A 27,714-nucleotide genomic window follows, 5' to 3' on the forward strand; every position below is an offset into this window, starting at 1 on the left:
GCTCATATAGACAGATTCAATTCCCACAAGCTTTCTCACAGATAAATGTGCACCTTCATTTTCGATTCATCTAGAATGTGCAGAATATATATTAAACAGCTTTTACTAGTAAGAACTACAACTTCGGTTGCGTGCAATTGGAAACAGGCAAGTGGAGTGTAACTATGCAGTATATTCAGCAATCGTTGGAAATGCTTTCTTTACTTACCATTTTTATGTTTTATAGATTTTGATCTTCTTGGTGAATTTGGATTCTGAAAGTAAACAAAGAGAGAGACACAATTTTGTAATCAGTCCGGAACGGTTTGGGTAAAAAAAGAAAAGAAAAAAAATTCATGTAAATACAAGTATTTTTAAACAATATATATGTACTGTTCTTTTAAAACTTCATTTTTTAATAAATTAAAAATATCATTTTATTAAGTTGATACATTCTTGACATCCAAGCACAAACTAACAAAAACATATCAAGCACCACATTTATCCTGACATTCCTATTGTTAACCAATGCATTTAAAAAAAACATTAACAAGCAGGTAATCTTGAATACAAGTGTTGTTTCATTCACATTTTCAAAGTTATGTTTCTACTAAAGAATAAAACTTACCACAAACCCGGGTTGTTTCAAAGAATGTAAAAATACCTTATCAGATTTTCTCTTCTTAGCTGTAAACGACAGGAGAGGCAGAAGTTAGGCTAAACACTTTCAAGAGAATATTTACTTCAAACTGATAAACCATTTGTCAGGTCAGTTGGAATGTGCTTAAAAGTGATTGCAGATAACAATATAATTCCATCACGTTTACAGGTTGGGCACTTCCATTCGTTAATGGAGGTCTGAAATGTGCAGTTTTGAATGAAACTTATATTTGAAATTTTAAAAAACAGGATATCTGGTATTTCACTTGGTTAAAGAAATCTCTGCTTGTAAGCTATGCTTTCAGATAGCGTCATACTTTCTAGGTCATTTCTCCTGGAGGGTGAAATTGTCCCCACCCATTCAACTGCTTCTTGCCCGTCATTATCCAACCAGCTGCTTCCCCTATTGACTGACATGTTTTCAGCCAGTAAAATGACCCAGAAGACATTGCTGAGGTGAAATGACCAAGGAAGTGCAAATGCAAAACAGATAAGCCAAGAATAAGGCATAAAGACTGAGCACTTCCGTTAACCTATAGTAGTACCAGATAGCATATTTTAAAATTAAAATACATGTGTGCTAGAACATGCAGTTCTTTCAAAGCTGCACATTGAGATCTATTTAGCTGATGGAAGTCCAAAACAGGTAGGACTTATTTCTTTTTTTTTTTTTAGCTGCAATTACTTCAATATTAGAACAGAGTTGTATTTTTTTTTTTTAGTTTATGCAGTAAACATATTCTTGTTCTCCTTTATTTATCTGTAGACTCCAACTTTCGGTACAAATTTTTGTCTCTGTAGCCTGGTAAATCATAAGTTAACATTCTAGCTTACACTAAACTCTCCTTCTATTCACCCTAGTTCTGTGATTAAATGTTTCAGCGCTAAAAGATTAATGTTTTTTGCGTTCCTTCCGATGCCATGCCTCTGTTGTGAATGAACTATACCGATACAAAATGTTTACAATTACACCTGTCATTAGTTTTTCAAGTTAAATGAATGACAAACACCTTGAACAAGCCGATACTTGTCTTGTGATCACAGCTGATGAAATACACTGTTGTGGACTTGACGTGTAGTTTCTAAAGAAACATGTGCAATAGCAAGCATGTATTTTAATTCTGTTTAGCCAAGAACAAAGAATTGGTCTTTAAAAGGGAGTTGATAAAGTTAACGCTAGTGGATGCCATTTGAAATCAAGTAGACATAGACTTATAACAGAGGGAAGGAAAGACTTCTTTTCACAGAGTGGTGAGGGTGTTGAATGGGTACCTAGCCGTGCAGTTGATGCTGAAATCATTGGGATCTTTTCAATACCGGACTTGACAACGATTTGAGGATTAACCAGCTACTAGAAACCAGACAAGATGGACTTAATAGCTTCCTCTCGTTTGTAACCCTTCTTGTGACTATATCGGACAATAAGACATGCAGAAAGAGCTTTCCCTCACCTGGTATGGTGCCAGATATCATGTAAATGTTTGCTACAGCTGTCTAGTCTGATTTGCATAGGACTAAAGAAGCAGAATTTTTACCGACATCAGTGAAATGTATTCATTTTTCTCAGGTGTTATGTTTGAATTGATACTGGATGCCTCAAAGCAATACCAGCCTTTACAATAAACCACAATATAATATTAAAATTGGTACGATCGGTCCTGAGATTCTACAGTTCAGTAAAATGGAACAATTGGGCATAACGTAATTGTCGACTTTTTAAAAAACGGATGCTTTGAACGCTGCATTTGAAGATATGCATCTATCACTCAAGGTACGAAATGGTTATTCTAGCCTTTGGCACCGATAGCAATTTGTTCATAACTGATACAGTACTGTTTTGTAACCTGATAACTCATCATCATCAAACTTAAATTCAAATGGTTTATTCAATCTTTTCAAACGTGACTTGTCATCGACAGCGTCCTGAGGCACACTTATTGGTTTATTCAATCTTTCCAGAACCGCCTTCGTATCATTGCCTCATTTTGTATTCGGATTTCCACAAGTGCTACAAAATGGCACGTAAACAAAATGGCAAAATGCACCGCTGTTTCTCTTGTTACAGCTGGAAATTGTTCGAACTCCTGAAAAAACCTGAATCGGACCGTGCAATTTGGTGTTTTCAGTTCTGGCGAGTTGCTTCACCATTCTGTTAAATAATTGTGTGCAAGTCTTGAATATTGCTCCTGTACAGGTATTCATAATTAATCTAGAGCTGCTACTGCAGTTAACGTTTGTAGGGGTGTTGTGTTAACTTAGTTTAACAGTTAGTCTATTAGTGTCAGTTTACATGTTACTTTATTTTTACAGTTTATGAATATACACTTGCCTATTGCTTTTCTACATATTCTATTCATTTCATATGTTGATGCACCTGCATCATGACAAGTAATAACATTTACTGATTTTATATTGTGTCTGGTGGTCAACTCGGTTTTAAAGAACACAGCAGCTAAGGGAACACTTGGCTTGCTTCCTGAGGGGTGTTCTTAGCCAGAGACTACTGTACTACGAAATGAGTTATATACACCCGGTTCACAAAAGCACCTTCTCTGGCCACATCACATTTCATTTTGCATTTAATGACTTTCCTTGATGAAAACTGCCTCTGCTTTTCACCAACTCTGAGGACACCTGATTTTTAGTCCCGTGCGAATCACGTATATGTGCTTCATTCAAATTTGCATACATGAGATCCACATATAGAACTGAAATGCAAAGACTGGTAAGATTTAAAGGATTCACATTTCCAGTAATTGAGGTGTAAGTGTACGTAAGACTGCATGTGTAAATGCTGTGTAGCCTGTGTATTGTTGGGTGTGAGTGGGCCCCACCCCAACACCTCATTATGGGGTCTCTTCCCACACCCTTGCTGTGCTCACCTTTCTTCTCTGAGCCGTAGGACCAGTCGTTGTCATTGATGTCATCGTTGTCCTCCTGGTCACTTTCTGATTTGTTCATATTGTTACTACTGGCTATCCTGTTTAAAAATAAGACAAAATAACAGGTTAAAACACAGAATCAGGTACTCCAGAAACCACTCTCAAGCTACGCAATACTTCAAAACAAAATCAGAAATGGGAGGGTGACAAAGAAAGAATGAATCTTGGTTATAAATCTCCCTCCCGACCTGTGAGGGCACTGTGTAAAAAGGAACAGAGTGCCCCGGACTGGATGGTCTAACAATTAATTCCAGGGAAAGGTGGTAGTCTGCCATCTAGAAAGGGGGTGGAGCTACGGTACACCAAGTCATTGACCCAGACAGGAAGTGATGTGGCAATTGCAGATTGGAGGAAAAGCGATTGCACTCGCTAACCAAGGGGGCGTGGCTGAAGGTACAAAAGGGGTTGTGGCCGAGTGAATTGCTCCTTTGTTATGGTTGTGAGAGAACCGCTGAAGGAGTGTAATAAAATAACTGTTTAGTGTTTGTTTTGTCGCTTAAAAAGGCCAGCACCAACCTGGACAGCACTGCACTACTGTTCACAAATAAATTGTATTTCACCACTTACACGTTAGCACTCACACTGGATCGTGTCTGTGTTGTGTGTGTGTGTTTATACTGTGTTTATTATTTCAGGACTGTAACCCGTGGTTTAAACTCTGCAATACACAGCAACGTGTATTGTCTGGTATTATTATTTGCGGTCGCCAACACGACCTGGATTACAATTAAAACAAATAAAGAATTGTTTGGACCGTGAACTTTGTTGTTTGTCATCTGTTAGGCATTGCATCACCTCTACACCTGCGAACTGCAAACCACTTTGCCACAGGGAGTTTTTGAGAACATAAAACTTAGCATCCCAGGGGCAGGGGTGTTACGGGAATGTCATCTCCAATTAAAAAAAAACAAAACACGCCTGTGAACACTAATATGTAGAAAACATCTATATTATCGATATGTTCAGAGGTTAACTCTTTAAAAAAAGTTACAAAGGACTTGTGCCCCACGAATAAAATCATGCCAACTTCCTTATTTTTGCAATGATGTGCACAAAAGTGTTTGACAGGTTGGATCTAAATCATCCAAATGATCAGTTTCCTCCTCGTGATACTTGAGTCACTCTCAAAATGTGTTTTAAGAAGAAACTGTTTTAACAGCCACTCAATTCCTTGTGTACCTGAAGGGGTTAAAAGACAAAGTGGCAGCAAAAACAGTAACAGAGTGTACAGCTCTGGCCAACAGTTCTGCATCACCCTATAGAATTAGCACATTTTGCTTCATAAAGTCAAATAAAACCTGCTGAATAATGTTACGTTAATATATTGAATTACATACCGCTTTGTAGTTTTCCACATTTCGAAAACTTGAAATACTGCACTACTATTATGGCTTCCGGTAGACTTGCGATATTGATTTTTAGTTTCTTTGATTACATGGTTAAGTAAAAAAAAAAAATATATATATATATATATATATATATATATTATATATATATATATATATATATATATATATATATATAAAATTATGTTCATATAGGTTTTTTGTTTTGTTCTTTAATGTCTCAATCCTAAAATTCTAGGTGATGCAAAACTTTTGGCCACAGCTGTACTGTCTCCATACAGCATAAACTTAAAAAAGGTCACATGACCTCAACAAGGCAGCCATATTAAATGAGGTCAAGTCAAGGCCACCAACACATTCAGCAGCAGGGTTTCAATATGAAGTCACAACCGGGGGTATCTAGAGATTAAAAACCATTCAGAAACCATGAAGTAGAATTACTCGTCTTAAGTCTGACATTTAAGAAAGATACCATTAGCATAAGGACGAAGTCGACCTCTGAAGTAGTTTGAGATATTAGCACGGCAACATGGTAGAATACCTGTCGTTTCTGAACCACAGAATTGCTTCACATGCTTTTTCTATACCGTGGGCTTCCCAGTAAGCAAATAGGTTTGTTATCATAATATCATTTTAGTAACAAATTACAACCAGGAAATACAAAAAAAACACACACGAGCACAGGGTACAACAGGGTGCAAGGGCAAGCAGAACGTCGCAGTTCTCAAACAGCAACAAGATTGCTCCATTCCTCCAGTGCCGGGTGCAGGTATATCACGCAGTGTATAAGGGCATGACATTTCACACTGTGAGGTACGGCTCCGGTGCTGTGGTCTGCTCACCTGCGGTTGGCGATTCGGCTGCTGTTCCTGCCCATGCCCAGACACTTCTCCAGGTGTGGGGCGAAGCGCGAGGCTGCAATGCTGCGGTTACAGTTGGGACACACACACTCCTTATTCTTCCACTGGTTATACACCTGCCCGAAGATATCCACACCTGGCTGGTCTACGATTTCTGATAGGAGAAAAATAGAGGTGATGAATGGGATATAAGCATACAAGTGATGTAATAATAAAGATGATGCAAGAAACAAAGACTCTTGTGCAGAGAGCACATCACCGTACAGCACAGGTTCAGAAAGAGTTTTGGTCATGGGCGTCGACCACATTTGTGTATTTCTCTCTTTGATCATTTCTCTTGTTTTGTATTTAAAAACTATTCCAAAATATGAAATAAAATGCAGATTTATTTCACGAATAGCACAAAAGCCGATACTGAGAGCACAGAGTAGAAGACTGAAAATCGCTTTTAAACAAACATATTGCCAACTGTAGTTTTGAGTATGGATTGCAGAATATCCAGATCACATTCCCTCTTGCAACAGCGCTGGTTTTCTGTTCCCTCATTTCAATCTGAGCATTGTGGCAGGATGGAGCACAAATTGGATACACCAAGATGTTTAGAAGAAAGATATTTCTCTCCTGGTGAACTTTGCCAAGTAAAATTTGAAAAAATGTAATTCCCTAGTTTATTTATCCATGAATCGTGAATAAGATATAAAAGCTAAATCACGAATATGCTGAAAAAACAGGACACAGCAAAAATATTGTGTTTCTTGTAAACACTGCAGACGGCTCAGTAACATTAAATCATTTTTTCTTTTAACTTAATTTCTGATCACTTTGAGGCCAGGGTTACATCTAAAATTGAACCTTGTAATTTTTTTTTTTTTATATGAAATACATAATATTAAAAAAACACACACCTCTATAAAAGTACATGGAAAGTCAGTGCAGGAATATTGATAGGCTTTAAAAATGCGATACCAGAGACAAAATGTTGTCAGAAATGTTGTATACAAAATAAATAAATAAAATAACAGGGCACATTTATGATTCTCTCGCATCATCACACCTCTCGCCATTAAAATACAGTACTTATTGAAAACTGTAAAATAAAATGGTATTAAAATGTAGGTTTATTGAATGACGCAAACAAAAGAAAATAAATTAGAGCACATGGTAGTAGAATGAACCGACTTAGTTTATCTACTGCAAAATCACTAGTTCAGTGCTGCACAGCTGTGCACCCAACTCACCGAAGTCCTTCATGCTCTCTGGGTCTGTTTCATCCAGAAGGAAGTAGCCACACTTCACAGCTCGGTGCACCTCGAAACACAGCCCCAGGCAGGCATCGTCAATCAGATCTGTGTAGATCTCATGAGCCATGGCCTGGAACGGGGGGGGAGGGAAGCAAAAGATTATGCTTACGTCATTTATGCATTAATTTCCTTTGCATGATGTTTTTGCCACTGAACATATTGCAAGTAGTGCCAGTTGTGCTACTGGAATAGTTGTCTCAGCACCACAAAGACAGTATATTATGTTAACCAAACAAATCCTGAAGCATTAATGTACTAGGAATAATGCATAGGATTTCATCAATGCATTAGCCAAAGTGCTGGTCTACTTACAAACCATAAGACATTTCACTGAGCATTTATTATGGAAGATAAGGATGAACAGTATATTTCCCCCCCCCTCCACTTGACCTTTTCTCACTGCAAACTGTGGGCTGTATTCATGAAGCATTAGCATATCAGTGTCTGCACTTCAGTCCTATACACTCCTACCAGGACACAGCCTTGTGTGCACGAAACTCTAAATGTGGCAATATTAAAGCAAGTTCTTTTCAAACATTAGCTGTACTGAATGACTTGTGTGAAGTTGAGGTATTTGTAGCATCAATATTTACAGATGAACTGAAATATTTATTCTGTTTACATTAAAAAAAAAAAATCATTAGGATTTTTATGATCCAGAAAGGCATATTTTCCCCCAACACGCTGATCATCTGAGGACGTGTTAAAATGAACACAACATGAAGGTGCTAGCTGAAACGGTTTGTATTAGCAGTAGGAATCCACCTGCTTAACAAGGTAGGAATTATGAAACGCTCATCAGATTGCAACACCTGTAACCCCTACAGTGGCAAGACAACGAAGCAAATACTGAGGATCAGATTTTAATATCGGGTGACAATTCGGTTACAACAGCACCAATGTATTAGACACTCTAAAGCTGTACCTTAGCAAGAGAAATGTAATCCAGGGCCACGCTGGATTTCATGCCAGGACACTACCACTGCAGGAGTTCTCATTCATAATCCATTTTTAATGTTTGACTTTGTGGTGCAGTGTTACTCGTTCCTGCCCTGGTCCTGACTTAAATGCGACTGGGACTAGTTTCAGAACCTCAGCACTGCCAGAGGGACTTGTGGAGATGTTACAAGAGGAGCTTTTCTGCAGCCACATGTTTAAAATCATCTGGGCCTCAAACAAACAGGATCTTGTCAAATTTGTTTTTGAGCCAGAAACTGAGTCATGATAACAAAAAACATTATTTTGAAACACAGTGTTGTATATTAATTACCAAACCTGTCCTAGAGAATCACAGAATACGGTTGTGTACAGAGCATAAAGCCAAGATCAATAAGCGTGGGTCTTTAAATCTGGAGACTAGCCACTCCAGTAAACAAATAAATAGTGTACATTCCATGCATGGGATGAACACCAGATGAGAAAAGATGAAAACTGAGAAATCTGTAACCGATTGATTGATACAGGATCTATAAACAGCATGTATGGTTATAAATGAGATTAAAAGAAAGGTAGTAAACAAAAAAAAAAGGATACATTCAACTCTGTCCTTCTCTCTCTCTAATCCAGTTTCACAGGACATGAAAGTTTCTCATTAAAACCACTGGGGACATTACCGTGAATCCAAAACCTCCCAGGAGACTCAAGAACGAAAGTAAATAAATAATTGCCGTGCTTTCAAGTCCAAAACGAATGAATGCATTCAAAAACATGTTTTTTTTTCTTTTTTTTTTTTTTTTTTTTGCACATGCTTTTAACTCTTAACTTATAAATAAGCTTGTATTTCTGGTTCTCATAGCTTCCAAGGTTCAATATGGGGGGGAAAAACTATTGTGGTGGGGTCCTTATGTTCATCTTTGCAATTCTGATACTGTGAAACTGTGAAAGTAACACTGAAACCTGTGGTTTACTTGAAACTAATTCTGTATTAAACTTATTGACTAGTTAATTTGCAATCATTTCTCATTGCTTTTACAACAAAAAAAAAATTGCTTATATACAAAAACCTTTATTAGATTCCATCTGCTCTTCTCGAGTGCAAACACCAGGAACAAAGCAGCATGGGCTGGGTGTTTATAATGAAAGTAAAGAACAAGCATGTGCAATGCAGTACATTTACAGTTAACTGCACTGTACTTTTTTTGTGCATTTACACATCCACACGCTACTTAGGAAATACTAAATAATGAATTCAAAACTGGACTGGTTAATTCGGGTGTCAGGGGAATGCTGCCCGATTTCCTCTGCTGTGCATTTGTAATGTTGATCTGAACACTGCTCTTCTTTAACTCTGTATTAATCCAGAGGTGGTTTCCCTCCTAAGGGGTGATTTATTGTCCCTTCTTAAATGAAGTGAATTAAGGGTGGCAGAAAGCAAGGTTTATATATGTTGGAGTGGCCGTATTAGGATGTCACACTGCTTAGATCAAACGGAGGCACGGATTAAGCCAGACTCCCTTTCCCTCTTACCTCCAGTTTACTGTTGTCCAGGCCAGATAGTGACATTTCCTCCATTTTCATTTGCAAACACTAAATGGGGCAGAATTGTTGTCTACATAGTACAGGCGGCGTTGGGAAACGGCACTGCAAAACAATACCAGAAGAATTCAGGTTAAAAGACTTGGAAAGATCATCCCATTCTAACGCCTCATGAGACAGTCTGTTTGGAGCCCCCTGCAATGTTGGCAGGCACATGCCAAAAAAAAAAACACTTTAAAATATGAAGGACTCCTCTTAATAAACTGTCAAAAAAGAAATAGTGTTGCGATGGATCAAGAAGTTCAAAACACCATTCAACATGCAAACCACAATGCATCAGCAGTACGGTAAATACAATAATCTATATTCTGTACTGATGATATCGCATTAAAATAGATTATCACACCCGTTTAAGTTTTCAAAATAGCAAGACAGCTGGTGTTCCTGCAGCTAAAACTGCTTTTGGGACTGTAATCAAAGTGATTAAAAGGGGGTTAACTAATAGACGACAGCTACAGTTAGTGGATTGTACTAGTTATTTTACTACAGTAGTTATTTTGCTAGTTGGTGCCAGTAGTCAACTAGTTGCAACTGGTTGCGTTTTTTTGGAACAGTGCACTTTGCTCGGTCATTCTGTCGCTTGGATTTGAATGAATGCAAGATAGGATTGCAAAAAAACACACACAACACATGAAAAGCAAATCGATGCTAGAATCTCTTGCCCAGGAAAAGTTATTTTTGTACATCATTGATCATTTCAGCTTAAGAGGTTTCTCCTCCCCATAGAACCACATGTCCTGACATGGGCCTACAGTATTTGAACATCTGCAATGATCTGCAGTCTAAGTGTTGTCAGGCTTCTGTTGCGAGCGCTGTGCTGTGAGAGGCAGAGCTAAGTTCTCTACCCTCCCATCCCCAGACCTGGAGCACAGCCTGGCATGCGGGATGCCAAGGGGAAGACAGACAGCTCCAGGCTGGGGGAGGAAACAATCAGGAAATGCAGTAGCCCTGCTGAGGGTCTCCCTCCTTCAGACTAGCCTCAGGTGAAGGTCACATAATATCAAGTCAAAATCAAGTCATTCCCATGGCCTCTGCAGTGTGGAAGGTTCTGCACAGAATTACCTGTTCTATAAAAATTTATGTTGCATGACAATTAATATTCGCTCGTCGCATTACCAGCCGTATGCAGGGGGCTTTAACTGTAATACTCCTTGACAGCTGTCACATTCGTTTATTATGTTATTTGGCACAGCCTGAGCAAAAAAACAAGGCAACCTGCCTAGCAAAGAAAGCCGTCATACAGAACCCCTTCTGTGGTAAAACTCCAGCCTACACCAAGCTGCTTAATGGTGAGCACAGCTGCCTTTCTAGGAGGTTATGGGGGACCCCTGGTGTGGTTCCACTCACTACCATGAAGCCCAAAACAAGCTGCTGTCGAGACCGCATGTCAAAGAGGCTGAACATAAAACCAATAGTGAAAAGCCATCACGATTGTCACCCGATTTGGAAAGATATGTCTTGATATCACAGCCCGAAAGCCAGCCCTGTGCATCGCTTTTTTTTTTTTTTTTTTTTTTTTTTTAAATTTAGTCATTGCCAATTAGTTTTTTTTTATTATTATTATTATTATTATTATTATTATTATTTTCTCCCCAATTTGAAATGCCCAATTATTTTTAGGCTCAGCTCACCGCTACCACCCCTGCACTGACTAAGGAGGGGCGAAGATAAACACACGCTGTCCTCCAAAGCCTGTGCCATCAGCAGCAGTGTGGAGTAGTGGTTAGGGTTCTGGACTCTTGACCGGAGGGTCATGGGTTCAATCCCCGGTGGGGGACACTGCTGCTGTACCCTTGAGCAAGGTACTTTACCTAGATTGCTCCAGTAAAAACCCAATTGTATAAATAGGTAATTGTATGTAAAAATAATGTGATATCTTGTAACAATTGTAAGTCGCCCTGGATAAGGGCGTCTGCCAAGAAATAATTAATAATAATAATAATAATAATAATAATAATAATAAGCTGCCCGCTTCTTTACACTCTGCAGACCGTGCAGCCGCCTCAGAGCTACAGTGTCGGAGGACAACGCAGCTCTGGGCAGCTTACAGGACAGCCCGCAGGGGCCCGGCCAGACTACAGGGGTCGCTGGTGCACGGTGAGCCGAGGACACCCTGGCCGACCTAGCCAGCCCTCCCTCCCCCCGGACGAAGCTCGGCCAATTGAGCGCCGTCCCCTGGGAGCTCCCGTCCACAGTCGGCTGTGGATTAGCGTGGACTCGAACTGGCGACGTCCAGGCTATAGAGCGCATCCTGCACTCTAGCGAGTGCTTTTGCTGGATGCGCCACTCGGGAGCCCCCAGCCCTGTGCATCTCTGTGTGGAGTCTGGGGGTGGTGTGATATGTAAGGTAGACACACAAGTTTGTCAAAATGGGTTAGAACTGTTGTCTACAGCTATGGACAAAAGTTTTGCATCATCTAGAACAAGGGTCTCCAACCCCAGTCCTGGAGAGCTACTGGGTCTGCTGGTTTTCGTTTCAACCGAGCTCTGTTAATTAATTGTACCAGTTATTGGCTTAATTAGTCAAGATTAACAGGTGTTCCAGATCTTTAGCCATTGATGACAAAGACCTTAGATCAAAGATCTTATTTAACATCATATAACTTAACAAAACTACAAAATGGTATTGCAAAAGTCTACCGGAAGCCATAATAGTAGTACTGTATTTAATGTTACACTTCAATGTCAGTTTTTTGTTAAGTATATGGAAAACTACAAAGCTGTATGTAATTCAATATATTAACATAACATTTTTTCAGCAGGTTTCATTCGATTTTATGAAGTAACATTTGTGAATTCTATAGGATGCTGAACTTTTGGCCAAAGCTCTACATGGCATAAACCTGACTCATACCTCTGCCACACCATAACTTCAACGAAGAGCCAACAGTAACATTAAAATCATAATTATGCTACACTTGAATTGTGCTAAAGAAGTTTTATTCTGAAATTAGGAGTGTAAAATAAAAAAACAGTTGGAACAAAGACCAGGAGTGGCTTAAAATGTTATTATTTTAGATTGCAGGGTTGTGTGGTTTTGAACAGTTCTCTTACATGTTACTGTGCAGTTTACGTATAGTGACCTCAGATCAGATCAGATCAGAACAATCACTTCGAGTATCGTGTGTAATCTCAACCACTTTCTATTTGGAGAACTACTTTTGCAAGTATAGCCTTTGTTTTGATGTAGATTAATGAGATTATTGTGAAAACTTGATTTATTATTATTATTTATTATTATTATTATTATTATTATTATTATTATTATTATTATTATTTTGTTTTAGTGTCTGTGGCCCAGCAAACACCTCAGTTGTTTAGCATCAGAGGATTGATTCTTTACCTGGAAATGACTCCCAAATGTTCCATGTCAAAAATGAACGTATTTAAAAGAACAATGCCTTCCTAAATACGCTATACTATAGATAATGTACTAAATTCTGAAACTGTATTTTTGCAAATATTTGTTGATTGACAACAAGGCTAGTAATGTATTGTTTAAAATTGTTGTAAAATGTATTTTTAAAATGTTCTTGCTCTTATTTAAAATACACGTCACTAGTTATTTAAGTTGTTCTTGGTAAAATTCCAATATACTAACACAAAAAAAAAAAATTATGGCAAATAATAGCATTTTTCTTGGTTACCTCATTCATAACAAAACAAAAACAATACTGACACATGATACCATGTTTTACCAAAAGGTAGGTAATAGAAAGTGATTTCACCTCCCCCACCCCCTGGCAGCTTTTCAGGGGATATTTCATAAAATGTAGTTGCCAATATATAATATTTTACAAAGAGTTTCCACCGTTCCTGACCAGTGGCGCGCAATTAGCAGAATTGGGCAGTCCTTACTGGCCCTGTATTCAATACTTACAAATATCTACAGATGTGCCAACCAGGGGGTGGGGCGATCTAGCCGGGGTTTGAGGAGAGTGCAGACTGGCTCAACCCTGGGGAATGGCCTTTCCTTTCTCAGAGCGACGCTCTCCTTTAAAAGAAACAAAAATTGATATTACCATCTCAGCCTCTCGCATAACATTCCCGATGGATTACAGGGAGGCTGCAGCTTGTGGAATCTAACGCTGGTGAAAGCTGGTTATCTTTGAGGGCACAGCCTGCATAGAGAAGCATGCAGACATCAGGTCAAGGGAAACGTCAACTCTGTCAGGTTACTTTCTTTGTCACGGTGACTCAACAGACCCTCTCGTTCTTATTGCTTTGCTGTTGATCTTTTTGTTTTCAAGGCTTTATTTTCAACTTGACGCAGGCGAGTTGGTGCAGGAAATACTTGCGAGTTAAAAGTGAATGACATTCATTCGCTGCAGACGGTATTACAGTAAAATTTTCAATGATTTAAATTTTCAATGATCTAGATATTCCTTTGCATTTGCTTCATGCAGTGCATATACCTCTGGCTGACTGGTATGCAGAACAGGGAAAGAAGCGCTGGACAAGGGAAATAATGTGCCAGATGTCAAAGTGGATATGAGAGTGGCAGTGATGAAGCCAATTTGCTTCAAAACATTAAAAGTAGACCAGACATTTCCAAAGGATTTAAAAAATGTGGAATTGATGATGCGATCAGAAACCCAGAGGCAGTGTAAACTGCGCCTGCTACTGTAGGACTGTTCTTTTTTTATGTTAAGCATTTTTTACAAGGGTTTAATTAAATAACAGCCAAAATTGTTTATGCCAGACTTGTTAGAAAGTGTACAACAAAACGATTGATTGTTACCATCGATACGTTGTAGATATGACTACTGAAGACACCAAGGTATCGCAACACAAAATAAAACGTTAAAATAAATTAGTTCTGCACTGTATAAAATGGAGCTGATTTTAGCAGTGCTTGCTAGTCTAACTGATTAGGCCTTTGTTTTTCTCCAAGTTGCTGCAGTGACATTGTAGATGCTAGTATAACTAGTTACTGTACATGAGATACTGTTTTGACAGATTTCATTAAGTAAACATTTATTTGAATCTTTTTGGAATTAAAAGCATAAATGCGAAACTGCGCTGAATTTCTTTGTGACTGTGCTAAGTGAAAAACAGCAATTCAAAAACCGTCATAATCTACCAAGGTAGCAAATCCACCAAATTTAATACCAGCCAAAATGTCCCATTGTACTGTATGTTCCCGCCCACTATGACATTTGAGTGACATTTAGGTGATGTCATTTCCTCCCTGCTCCAATTCAGATTTTAGAATTCAGGCCAGCCCGAGGAGTGAAATGAACCTTTGTTTAAAAAAAAAAAAATATTTATCCTTTGTAGCCTAGCAATGGGTAATGCAAATTAAGTTAAAGTTATCACTTCAGTTCTGCTAATGCACTGTAGATCTGTTTAGTCAACAGCAATTCAGTCTGATGCCATTTAACAAGTGATCTGGTAACAGTTACAGTATGTGGTGTCTTACATTGTTTTTATTTTATGTGTGGCCACGCATTAACAAAATCTGTAAATTATATCATCTGTATAATGTAAATTTTAGCCGTTGCATTTCATTTCTGTCTATCTTTTCTACAGACCTCGCCACAGGCATTGCCTACGACAGGAAAGGCACTTTATAAATGCTAATGTCTTCTTGTAGCACAAAAAAGTGATTTAATGAAGTCCACTTTGGGAATTCACAGACCAATGCACAAATAATACCTGCAACAAGTGTTTGGAGAACTAGGGAAATCCTTGGTGAAGAAGAATGCCAAAATGGATGCGATATCACCATGGTAGCATTCTTTGCTGTTACCACTGCAGAAATACATTTCCGGGGGATGAAATTAAGAACGGTTTTCCTGTAGTTTGGTCTTAGTAGTGAATTGATAATATATGGGGCACAAATCTTTTGCATGTATTTGAAGACGCGACTGAATTTCTACAGTATTCAGGGACACCAAGATATTTAGTGAGCAAACAAGGTGCATGTGTGGGATACAATGAGCAACAGATACCCCAAGCCCAGTTTCCTGACTATTAACCTGTTCCAGGATTGAAGGGGCGTCAGTTCTGCTCTTCTGGGGCCATTGTAGTCCTGTCGAACGTGTATAATATTACCACGTTTCCATGAACCACGTAACCTGGGTACGTGCTCGAGTTGCCACCCCCCCCACCTCCATTTCCATGTTTTTAAATTACTCAAGTTGGCTCCCAAATTGTGCAGAAGCCCGAATTCTCTAGTCAGATTTCATTCCTTGGGCTGGCCTGAATTCTAATGTCTTAATTCGGGCTGAGAGGAAATTACATCACTAAATGTCATAGGGGGAGGGAACATACCGTGTAACGGGACACTTTGGCTGGTATTAAATTCGGCAGATTTGCTACCTTGGGGGATTTTGATGTTTTTCACTTAGCACATTCACAAACAAAAATGCAACACAGTTTTGCATTTACACGTTTAAATTCCAAAAAGATTCAAATAAATGTTTACTTAATGAAATCTGTCTGCTAAAACGGGATCTTGTTTACAGTAACTTGTTATACTAGCTTCTACAATGTCACTGCAGCAACTAGAACAAAAAAGGCCTTCTAATGAGTTAGACTAGCAAGCACTGGTAAAATCAGCTCTGTTTTATACAGTGCAGAACTAATTTATTTTAACATTTTGATTTTGGACTTTGCGACACCTGCACGGTGTGCGTCTCTAGTAATATCTACAACATATCGACAATAACAATCAATTTTGACTTAATTAAACCCTTTAAAAAAAATAATAAATGAGAGAACACGAAAAATGCTTAACATAATAAAGAACAGTCCTACTACAGTAGCAGGCGCAGTTTACAGCGCCTCTGGGTTTCTGATCGCATCAGATCAATTCCAGATTTTTTAAATCCTTTGATGGAAATGTCCGCTCTACATTTAATATTTTCAAGAAAATTGGCTTCATCACTGCCACTCTCATATCCACTTTGACATCTGAGACATTATTTCCTTTGTCCAGAGCTTCTTTCCCTGTTCTGCATACCAGTCTGCCAGAGGTACTGCATGAAACAAATGCAAAGGAATATCTAGATTGATTTATCTTTTAAATCATTGATAATTGTTCTGCAATACCTTCTGCAGGGAATGCACGTCTTGGCCTTTAACTCGCAAGTATTTTCTGCCCAACTCACGTGATAAAAGTCGTGTAACTCGGAACAGCATGGAAACGCCTCCTTTTTCACCAACTCGAGTTGTCTGTCCATGGAAACGAGGTATAAATTAGGGCCAGCATGGGGGATGAAAGGAAACAAGTGTTACTTGCAGAAGCTTATAACACTAGCACTGTGTGCTCAATCCACAAAGTATACTTTAATACAGCAGCTAGCTAGACGTTTCATTTCACAGTCACAAAAAGTTTGGGATTATGCTGCCGAGCCCCTGGCTGATCTGTGTTACTGACTTTACAGTTCAAATGAAACATGCTGAACACAAGAACTGTAAATACACCAGCCTTTCAAAAATAATAGAAGTTTGTAACTGGTAAGAGACTCTTTACCCAAACAATATTAATAGATTAGGTACAAACCGTACAGGAATTAGATTTGGAATTCAGAAATGGAGTGAAAATATCAGGGGTTAGTACAGGTTAATATACTTCTAGAATATGTTCACTAGTTTCAAATTACAACGTTCAATACTGCTCAAAGATTTTGAGGCAACACATTTTTCAGAGAACGACTAGATGTGCGGGCCAGGTGTTGCCCGGGTGAATAAACTCAGAGCAACTAAATATCTTGGTATCTATTAATCAAATTATTTTTATATAGCACCATTAATTGCAGAGCTATCTGAAAGCGCTTCACGATACAAAAAAAAAAAAAATGTAAAAAGGCCAGCAAGACTAAACAATTAAAAAACAAAATAAATAAGATTCAAGACCCTGAAAATGCTTTAAAAGGTCAACCGAAAAGTGACACAGAATCTAATAGCAAGCCAATCCCTGAATAGATAACCAAAATATCAAAATAGATATCAAAATATTATAATGCTGTCATGCAACTGCAGCGGTACTCCAAATATCATCCATTTACTACCAATGCAGAATCTCGCTGGGATATTTGTTCTTCATGTTATCCCCAGTGTTCTGCAATGGCGATTCCCTAGACTAGCCACAAGCTGATAGCTGGGGTACCACTGCAATTACGAGACACCTTCGTAATAAAATATGATTCTTAGCGACTTCAACTTTGCATTAACCACACCTGGTTATCTTTACACTATCTGCATTACATAATAGAAGTTTTCTTATTGCCCCTCCAAACTAAACAAGCATGTTCATGTTAATACTTGCAGCAGCAGGTGGTTATGCATGTCATCTGCAAGCTCTGTTGTAGCGCAAGGACTTTCAAAATTTTACAAACAAATAGAGAAAATATTAACAACAAATATGTTTAATTCTATACCTTTAAGAACCATTATCCTCAATGTTGTGTCTACTGGTATGTAGCAATTACAGAACAAAGCAATACCTATAGCAGTAGTACACAGACATCTGATCTATACACATTACTTTAATTCTGAAACAGTAGTTCAGTAACTGCTGCCTGCATCATCCCTTGACCAGAACTTCACCCATCTCATTTGAGAACAAGAAGGATTTTAATGGAACTACAGTAATCTGCCGCATAGCCAACTGCGGTGGGACCAGAGTAAGGACGGATATGTAAAAAGTCAGATTAATGATTCCTGTTTTAAATCCCATTATACACAGCAGTAATAATTACTATATTCACACAATTATTGTTTTGAGAGTCAGTTTTTATTAGGGAGCCCCCCTAAATCCCTTGTTTAGAAAGATACAGGGTATTAATGCTTGTGACAGAGAAGCTGTCTGCCATGTGGATGCGTGCATTCGCTGCTGAGTGACAAGCAGGAGATCGAGACGGAGATTGAAGTTGATACACCCGATAGGTGAGCAGGATTTATTTACATATCAACACACTGAACAGCTCGGCATGACAATACCAGCAATGGTAGCGCACAGAGCACATACAACACAGTGTACGAAAACTTTGGTAGGATCTGCAATATCTGAACTAATATTCTCTGTTCAATAATAAACTAACGTTGCTAAAGAGATTGATCATGGTGGATAAACGGATACGCGACGGATTACTGTACTGACTATATTAAGTCTCTGTTATCGCTGTTAGTAATATACATGATCTCATACAGTATGAGATAGCCCTCAGTTCACCTATAAAATGACATGCCAGACCCACTGGCACATGTGCATCTCCTGAGGAAATACATTTTATAATCCAGAGCTTGAAACTGGCACTAGCCCTGCCATCAGTTCTGTGTTTCAGAACCTTCTTTAGGTGTAGTATTGAAATGAGTTTGAACAATCGGCAGCTGGAATATCTCGGTCTCATCACAGCATCAGTAATGCACACCTGAGTCTGTAGGGTTTCTAATAGTAGTTGATCATGTAGCTATAAAAGGAAGAACACTGTACTTAACATCAAACTCCTGGCTCCTGAAGTTTCAATGATACACTTCACTGAACGTAGCTCTGAAACCCAGGACTAGCTGCAGAGCAATCTGGCCTACCAAAAAGTTAAAATCCTGGCCTGGTTTGTGACTGCTTGGTATCCCTGAAAAGATCATTATCCACTCCTCAAATACACACAAACTATTTTAGTAAGCAAGTGGTCCAACAAGTGAGGTTGTACCCTAAATGTTATCCATTTAAATAGCTAATGTAGAACTTCTTGGAAAGGGGTTTTACAAAATTCATATAATGAACAACATTGTTGCGTTAACTTTTATGATCGTTCTGTGAATCATAAACTGCTGGTTTAGCTAGACTGAAAAAACAATTTCAGAATGCTTTTAAATATTCTAACTGATCTGATCAAATATGAAATTAATCCTGTTTTGAATCAGTCGTGTCGCATTCTTGTTGAAACGCCTCAATTGTGAACCAAGAAAAGGGGGGCTGAAATGTAGTCGCACAATTTTACGCAGCCACACAAAACCAGCATTGCTAACTTGTGTTGTTTCCCATCTAAAACATCATCCTTTTGGTCTAAGAACGATGTAGGTGATGCAATAACCAATAGATACAACTGCCTGTTCTCAGAATATCTACAAAGTCTCGCATGGTCTTCCCAACAACAAACTGATTGAAAACACTGTTGCCCAACACATCCAAGATTTGTTATTGTTTTTTGGCCGGTTTGTTTGCTTATCAAAACAGAAGTCTCAGTTTGGAACCGACTTTAACAGCAGAACCAGACCTACAGAGTGTGTGGGGGGACGATAAAAGACAAATCAACTGAAAAACAAACGATCCGATGCGTCCATGTAGTTTTGCCATAAGGACAGAAATGTATTTCATTTGAATGTATTTGTGTTTTGTTCGCGCACACAGAGACTTTTAGAATCCCAAAATGTATCAAACAGTCGGATGGTGGTTTATGTTATGATAATTTGGCAGCGAGAAGAAAAATATATATATATATATATAGCTTGGAATCACACGGTTAATGGTGGTCTTTTTTTTTAATGTAGATGGCCACAATAAAATAGTGTGTTTTATTTCACATGCATATCTTATACATCTTTAGATTCGGATTGTAATTTTTGAGAAAATGTATATTTAATTGTGCAGCTTTATTTAATTATCCTGATAAACTTTATTAAGCCTGTAACATGTTGTGGTTAAAATAAGTGCATTTTTAAAGTATGATTTGAGTAGTGGTGGACGCAGAGTCCAGATAAGCACCAGTTTGTCATTATTTGTTTTATTATTATTATTTTTTTTTAATCCTCATATAAAACTGCGTCCTTACTTTGACCGGCCTTAGTGTACGCAGGAAATTGAAATTTGTTTAACGATAGGGTAATATATATATATATATATATATAATTTTTTATTTTTTTTCTTGAAGGAGTGGCGTACTGCACATTCATTCCTCGGGATGATGTAGCACCTTCCTTTTTTCTATGTGGTAAACTAATTTACACCCCGAGTCTTGTCAAGAAGGGATGTCTAGACCAGGCCTTGCTTGAGTCTGAACATCACATTACAAGTCACATCAGAACGTCAAAACCACAGCAAACAAAAACATGAACTAACCGTACGCGAATTGCAGTTTATTTCTCCGGTCTCTTATTTGAGTGTGAAAATAATCGGATTCTTACCGTTTACAGAATAGATTAGGTGTTTGTTTTTTTTTTTCCCCCTTCATTCGCTATTGCGTGCAACTTGCAAGAAAATAATCAAATGTATAGCTTGGGTAGCACAAGCTACAACATAACTAGTACAGAAGCCAGCATTAGTGTGGTCTAGTGGAACGAGTAAGTCCCGGATATACTGTAACCATTCCCCCCCTCCCTCTTCGGGTTTAGTTTATAGAGGTAAAGAAAAAGAAAGCGATACAGCATTTATTGTAGCTAACAAATCAACCAAATAAATACACACTAAAAGCTCCACCTTGAAAACAGAGCACTCGTTGTATCTGTCTAAACGCAACTGAGAAGATTCGTGTTTAATTTCTAAATGCAATGTATTAAATACTAAACAGTCTTATCTTTGGGTATAATTTACATCGATTAAAACAAAGCCCCAAATTATACTGTTGAAAAGCAACAGACTGGTTTCATAGAAAATAATGGCACCATTTCCAGTGCTCTGTTCGCTAAATGGTTAAAACTGTAGCCGTAAATGGGAGCAATGTTGTAATTTGTAAAACCGTCCGAAGGATAATCCGATACTACTATTATATAACAAGTGATTACCTTTTTGTTACCTGGTTTACTCACCCCCTGCCTCTTTAAGGGTCGAGGCTGGAAATCAGAGCCGAATCCAGCAGCTCCTTCCCCGGCAAGCCATCTCATGAAGACACCGGTGTCCCATCCGCCCCCGCATAAATCCTTACGAAACGAAATTTGAAGCTATCCAAATTCCTCTCAAAAACATGCACACACGAAATTAAATATTTGTTGCCATTTTTTTAATAAATTAAAACACTTAAAAAAAGCAGCAAAAAAAAAAAAGTATATATATATATAAATTTTGCCGGACGCTAATTAAAGTGATTATTTATTTATAGTTTTGCAACCGCGGCGTAATACGTTTCATATGCACGTCTTTATCAGTGAAGTGCACATTCAAACGGGGATGTAAAAAAACTAATTATATTTCCAAATAAAAAAAATAATAATAACAGCAACAATACAGACTCTGGGGACAGCCTACCTTGGTAGGCCCTGTCGTGACGCACCTAGCGTGACAGTAAAACTGACCAACAGCAGAGCGGCTTTGTAAGCTGTTCACCAATTAGCTCTCGGTGTGGGCAGAGATTTCCTCAATCGTCTTGTTTCAAGTTGCGTTGCGCGGTAGCATGTAATTCATATCATAATTGTTATGCTAAGTAGTATGTTGCTGTGCTTTTTACTGCCTTTAGCGAAAGAGAGGCGTAATCCTGTAACAATATGATTTAAAACGATATTTACAACGACTAATGTGCATTTATCAAAAGAGGTTTAACGTCACGAAAAAATGTTAAAAAAAAAACGCCTATTCCTTTCGTGTTCTGTAAAATACAGTTAGAATCCGAATTTAAATTGTTCCTGTTAATTACTACGACCAAAATCTTTATAATTTTGGATGGCGGGACTTCGACACGCCCAACAATTTAAAAGTAGCTTACATTCATTAATCCAAAACTTAAAGACGGTTTTATACTTATTTCAGTACATTGGAGCGTGTTGTGTGACTGATTGTGTGTCCGTGAGTCTTATATCAAGGTTACACAAACACACACAACAATACAAGACATTGGGATAATAATGACGCGGGGAACAGATACGAAACAATGTAAACTAACCCTACCAAATCACCGTATATGTTTAAATATTAATAAAAAGGAATTTACATTTTTGATACACTAACACTGGTTTAAAAATATAATAGTGCTCAAATGCATTTTGTAATCACAGCCTAGACATATTTATGTATTGTATTTGCGCAACTTTATCCTGGATCAATACCCAGGACTTGGAAGCCGCATCCGCGTCGTTTCGCAAGAGGGCGCTCGTGCCACGTTGTTTAAATGGCGTTTCCTGCACGATGTGTAAATAAGTGCCTGACAAAAAATGAAATATTTCCTATGGACGTTGTTTCACCTTAAGCAGAATTTGTCTAGTGCCACCTTTTTCCCCATGTGTACCGATTTGCAGGCAATGCCTTGTGCAATTTTGCTCATTTTCAGAGCATTAAAAAATAATGCTACCTATATTGCATCTGCCTTAAACAATATCATCTTTTAATATGTTTTTCATCTCATACTGTTAAACAACATACTGAAGACTGGAGTGGCTAAAGGCGGCGCTCACATTAAAACAGATGCAAAGTGGGAACATTAAAATGAGCAAAATTGCACAAGTGGGCCTATATAGGTAGGAATCAGTACACAAGGAACACATAAGTATTTGGAAACAGACAAGTTCATTTCTGAGGATATATCCTGTGGCGGTTCCATTAGTGAAGCTACTTTTTTGCCTGTGGGGGAAAAAAAAAATCTATGTTTCATTTAATTTTTTGAATGACTATTATAAAACATATGTGTATTATATAAGGGTTATATTGACTCATGGCTGTAACTAGCTATGAGGGCACCGAGGTTGTGTCCTCGGTTGTTTTTCTTTATTTTGTTTTTTGTTTTATTGCATCATCAATGCTAATGCAGATGCTCATGTAAAAATTCTGTTAAAGTATAACATTTTCTCTGTTGGTTTGCCGTGTAACACAGGTTTGGAGGTTGAATAGTAAATAGCAAGCAGTCATATAAATACTGCCAGCTAGAGATTGAAACCTAAGTTTGACCTCGGTAGAATGTCAACTCTGGCCCTGATTTGATTGGCCTTATCTGCGTATTGCAAGGATATGTAAGGACATATATGGTAAACGTCTGCATATAATATACTTATGATGGGCACTTATCATGATGTAATTATAATCACCTGTTGAAAATAATGATTTATTAACTGACCCTTAACTAAATGGCTTGATTGGGTACTAATTGTTAAACTATTGACATAAGGTGTGGTCTCAGCTTTTAAGTCTTTAAAATGTTGTAAACATAGGTGTTTTACAATGTTCTGATGAAGACAAACTGTCGAAACGCGTTAGCATTATAGCTTGCTGACTTCTGTAATATGAAAATAAAAATACTTTTATCGACAAATTGAGTACAGAGCCGGATTTATCCAAGGGAGTTGCTGTTTCTCTCTTTCTGTGGTTTTCTACAGTTAGGTTTATATATATATATATATATATATATATATATATATATATATATATATATATATATATATATATATATATAAATTATAAACTTAAACTGGAAACAGACAATCAATTTCTCTAAAAAAAAATCCACCGCGAACAAGACAAAATTGCAGAAGTAATAAAATGTACAAGACCCAATTGTATTGCTTATGATAAATATTTGCATACAATTTTCTTAATGGTGGAAAAACATGATAAATTCAATTTAAAAAGATTAAAAAGACAGAAAGCAGCATAACGTACCAGATTTGAACGGGCACTTCCGTGCTTTCTAAGTGGAAGTTGTTTAGGCATGCAGCGAGCAAGCTCAATGCGCTGTGTACCACTTTTTACCTGTGTACCTGAAAATACCACTACACCGGTCGTCGGGCGATACGAATGTGAAGAGCAACCTACAACTCCAGTAAGAAAATCAGGATCTTAATGAAGAGAATCAGTCTTGAGATGCTCTTCAAAGGTTACATGTAGTTACTATAGCAGAGGGGTGCTGTGTATTCTGGTTCTGTATTTAGGAAAATGCCTTTCAATTCTCTTTCTGTAGTTTCAACTATATTTGTGTTGGATTTTGAGATATTTTCAGTTTTTACAGTTTGCAAAGTCTTACTCAAGTATATATTTGAAAGGTTTTAAAAAAAAAATTCTTAAGTAAGATTACTCAAACACAAGGTATACTTTCATACAGGTAGACGGGCAGCAGTGTGGAGTAGTGGTTAGGGGCTCTGGACTCTTGACCAGAGGGTCGTGGGTTCAATCCCAGATGGGAGACACTGCTGCTGTACCCTTGAGCAAGGTACTTTACCTAGATTGCTCCAGTAAAAACCCAACTGTATAAATGGGTAAATGTTGTATCTTGTAACAATTGTAAGTTGCCCTGGATAAGGGTGTCTGCTAAGAAATTAATAATAATACAGGGTAAAAGTACTGTCTAAGAAAAAAATACTCAGGTATATAATGTTTATAAAGATTATTTGTTCCCTACTTTAATCTTTGTACATAGTTGTATGTCCATTCTGCTAAAGCTGCTGTATAATATGTATGTATTATTTTTTTAAGAAATGCCTAAGTTTTTGACTGAAATGAAAGAGATTTTACACAGATCCATGGACAGCTTCAGCAGGTCGTCAACTCCAGCGAGACAAGTCACTCCAGAAGAGGAACCTCCCCCTCCACCACAATCTGGGAATTCACTGAAGACCGGAATCGCAACCCAGGTATAAAACAATCCTTGTATTTCTTGTTTTATGAATAGGGATAAGAAACTCCTAACTTTAAAAGTTTGGGTTGGTAAATTTATTTCAGTCTTTACATTTTGAAAATGTTAATGCAATGTTAGCTTTAAGTCTAACCTTCCTTACTATATAAAACACCTTTATTTTTAACATCCAGGTAGTGGGGTGTTCTGTGACAAACTTGTGTGGGCTTTAGCCAACAATTCACACACAGCAACATAATTTGTGCGCGCTCTTCTTGTGAATCTGTGCCCTGCAGATATTTTGCTGAAAAGTAACATGAGAGGGAGCAGCAAAAACACCACGGAACACTAGCATTAGATTGATGCAACAAAGATTGATGCCATCTACAGTGAGATTTTGTTAATGAATCTTTTTAAAATATTGATAAATTACATTTTGGAGTCTGCTTGTTAGCATACATTCTTCTTCTTTCTTTGCAATATTGTACTAGTGGCATTTATATTTATTGACTATATATTTCACAATGTTGCCTATTTCGTAATTGTCTTTTTCAAAGGCATGGACAAAACATTGATTTCTGCCAATGTTTATGTAACATTTGTTGTATTTTTGTTATGGTTTTAATTGTGATAAGTTTCCTTTAAGGAGCAACTTTGCAGAAGTGGCCTAATACCCTACAGGCTGTTATTGGTACAGCAATCAATGGCAAGTTGACTGAACTGCGCAATAAAAGTAAACAAAAACTACAGCATGCATGGGGTTAGATGTAAGGATATTCAGTGATTTTCATGTGCAAAACCCCCATAATGTTGCCGTAAACTGAATTGTGTTCATCTGAGGTTCTGCACCAAATTTGCACTTTGCCATCATTAATCCATTAAAATTATATTGAAATGCAATAAAATGAAGAAAAGAGCATGGAACTGGGCTGGCTCTGGATACTAAGCGGGCGCAAACATTCTAATGTGATGTGAGGATGTTGCCTTGCACTTAGGCAATTGCTGTTCCTCCAGAAACCTTACACCTCTTCTTACAAGGTGCAAACCATTGTAGAAGCGAGTAACTACGAGCTGTATAAAAGCACACACCTGCAGAGACCTGTCATTGACTTCAGAATGGCTGCTGAGGTACACTTCCTGATATGGCGACACTTGGCTCTCATTGACGAGAGGCAGGAACACATTCGGGGGAGAAGGGCAAGACGAAGAAGACCCTCCATATTCAACTCCAGGGTCACTTTGTTTGGGATGCCGGAGGGTGCGATGCTAAAGTGTTATATTCTCACTCCGCAGGTCATCCTAGACCTCATAGCTGAATTAAGGGATGAGCTAGACCCCAGCGTCAATCTAGGGACCGCTGTCCCTGCATATCTGTATTAAAAATTACTGTTTCTGTATATATATATATATATATAAATTACTTATATATATATATATATATATATATATATACACACACACATACAGTATTTAATATAATAAACATATATTAAACGTTCTAATTTCGTATATGTTGACATATACGAAAGTGGCCATAATTGTAGTATGATGCATATAAACATCATACACTAATACATATATAAAACTAGTACATTAACCGTATATGAAACATATAGGTTTTTTCCATATGTCTGCAAAATTCCCTTCTATAGACCAGTAATTTAGCCTAATACCATGTATGTCACTGAAGGGGATGCAGTCGTATGTATGTATGTCACATTGTCCATCTGGAAAACAGTTAATCCCATTGTCATGATACTTGGTATTAACATTATAGCTTAAAATACTGAGTATCAGATTCAGGGGCCATTTTTTTTTTTTTTTTTTACTGTACTCTACAGCTATGTACTGAAGTTTTGCATCACCCATAATTTTAGGATTGAGACACATACATTATATATATATATATATATATATATATATATATATATATATATATATGGGAAACTACAACGCAGTATGTCTTTCAGTGTGTTAACAACATTATTCAGCAGCTTTCATTCGATTCTAAGAAGCAACGTGTTAATTCTATAGTGATGATGTAACACTTCTAGCCATAGCTATATATCCATATTACTTGTGTAAATCTTGTAAAAAAAAAACTGCTAGGCGTGTCACGTGTTCATTCTGAAATGTTTACTGATTGGCTGACTCCACAGACCCCAGATAGCATAAATTACCTACTATAACATTAGGCAGTCCAAGATTAGTGGTAATCAAATGCAGACAAATACCCCACAGTCCTTTATGGGACTGGAGCCCTAGTAGTAGCCTCAGCTTTTCAGGGCTGGATAAAACTGCCCTGTGGGGCCAGATTTGGTCTTTGGACATGCAGTTAAAGAACCTAACTGAGGCAGCCCTGCTCTAATCAGGGTCTGTGAAACCAGCCTGTTAACAGCTTCTTCTAAGTAACTATGGCAAGACAATTAACCATTGAGAACAATCTTTAAATACATTTGTAAGCTATTTTATGATGCTTTAACAACATTTAAGATCCCTCAATGCAGACCATTTAAAAGATGTATTAAGTAAATGGGCAGATTTATACAAACAAAATATTCTTTATTAACACCACAGGAGGTCCTGTCTACCCTGTCCTACAAGTGTGTGTGTGT

At 37.8% G+C, this 27,714-nt stretch overlaps 1 protein-coding gene across 8 annotated transcripts in view; it reads right to left on the reverse strand.

Annotated features, from left to right (window-relative positions):
* The window catches only part of LOC117433233 (ataxin-7-like protein 3), a 37,777-nt gene extending 15,889 nt beyond the window's left edge, over positions 1–21,888 (reverse strand). For 2 of the 8 annotated variants that reach the window (XM_059006717.1, XM_059006715.1), the window contains exons 1-8: positions 21,378–21,888; positions 13,504–13,617; positions 9,555–9,668; positions 7,026–7,158; positions 5,770–5,941; positions 3,522–3,619; positions 644–666; positions 209–254 (exon numbers count right to left, since the gene is read on the reverse strand). In XM_059006717.1, the coding sequence (XP_058862700.1) occupies positions 209–254; positions 644–666; positions 3,522–3,619; positions 5,770–5,941; positions 7,026–7,158; positions 9,555–9,605 (523 nt within the window). In that variant the 5' untranslated portion in view covers positions 9,606–9,668; positions 13,504–13,617; positions 21,378–21,888. Of the gene's footprint in view, positions 1–208; positions 255–607; positions 667–3,521; positions 3,620–5,769; positions 5,942–7,025; positions 7,159–9,554; positions 9,669–13,503; positions 13,618–16,738; positions 16,821–20,756; positions 21,122–21,353 lie in introns of those variants that run through there. The other 6 variants (XM_059006716.1, XM_059006711.1, XM_034055321.3 and 3 more) reach the window with 5 other exon arrangements.
* Between the last annotated feature and the right edge of the window lie 5,826 nt (positions 21,889–27,714).

Source organism: Acipenser ruthenus, chromosome 33 (genome assembly GCF_902713425.1).
Source record: "Acipenser ruthenus chromosome 33, fAciRut3.2 maternal haplotype, whole genome shotgun sequence".
NCBI classification, from domain to species: Eukaryota; Metazoa; Chordata; class Actinopteri; order Acipenseriformes; family Acipenseridae; genus Acipenser; species Acipenser ruthenus.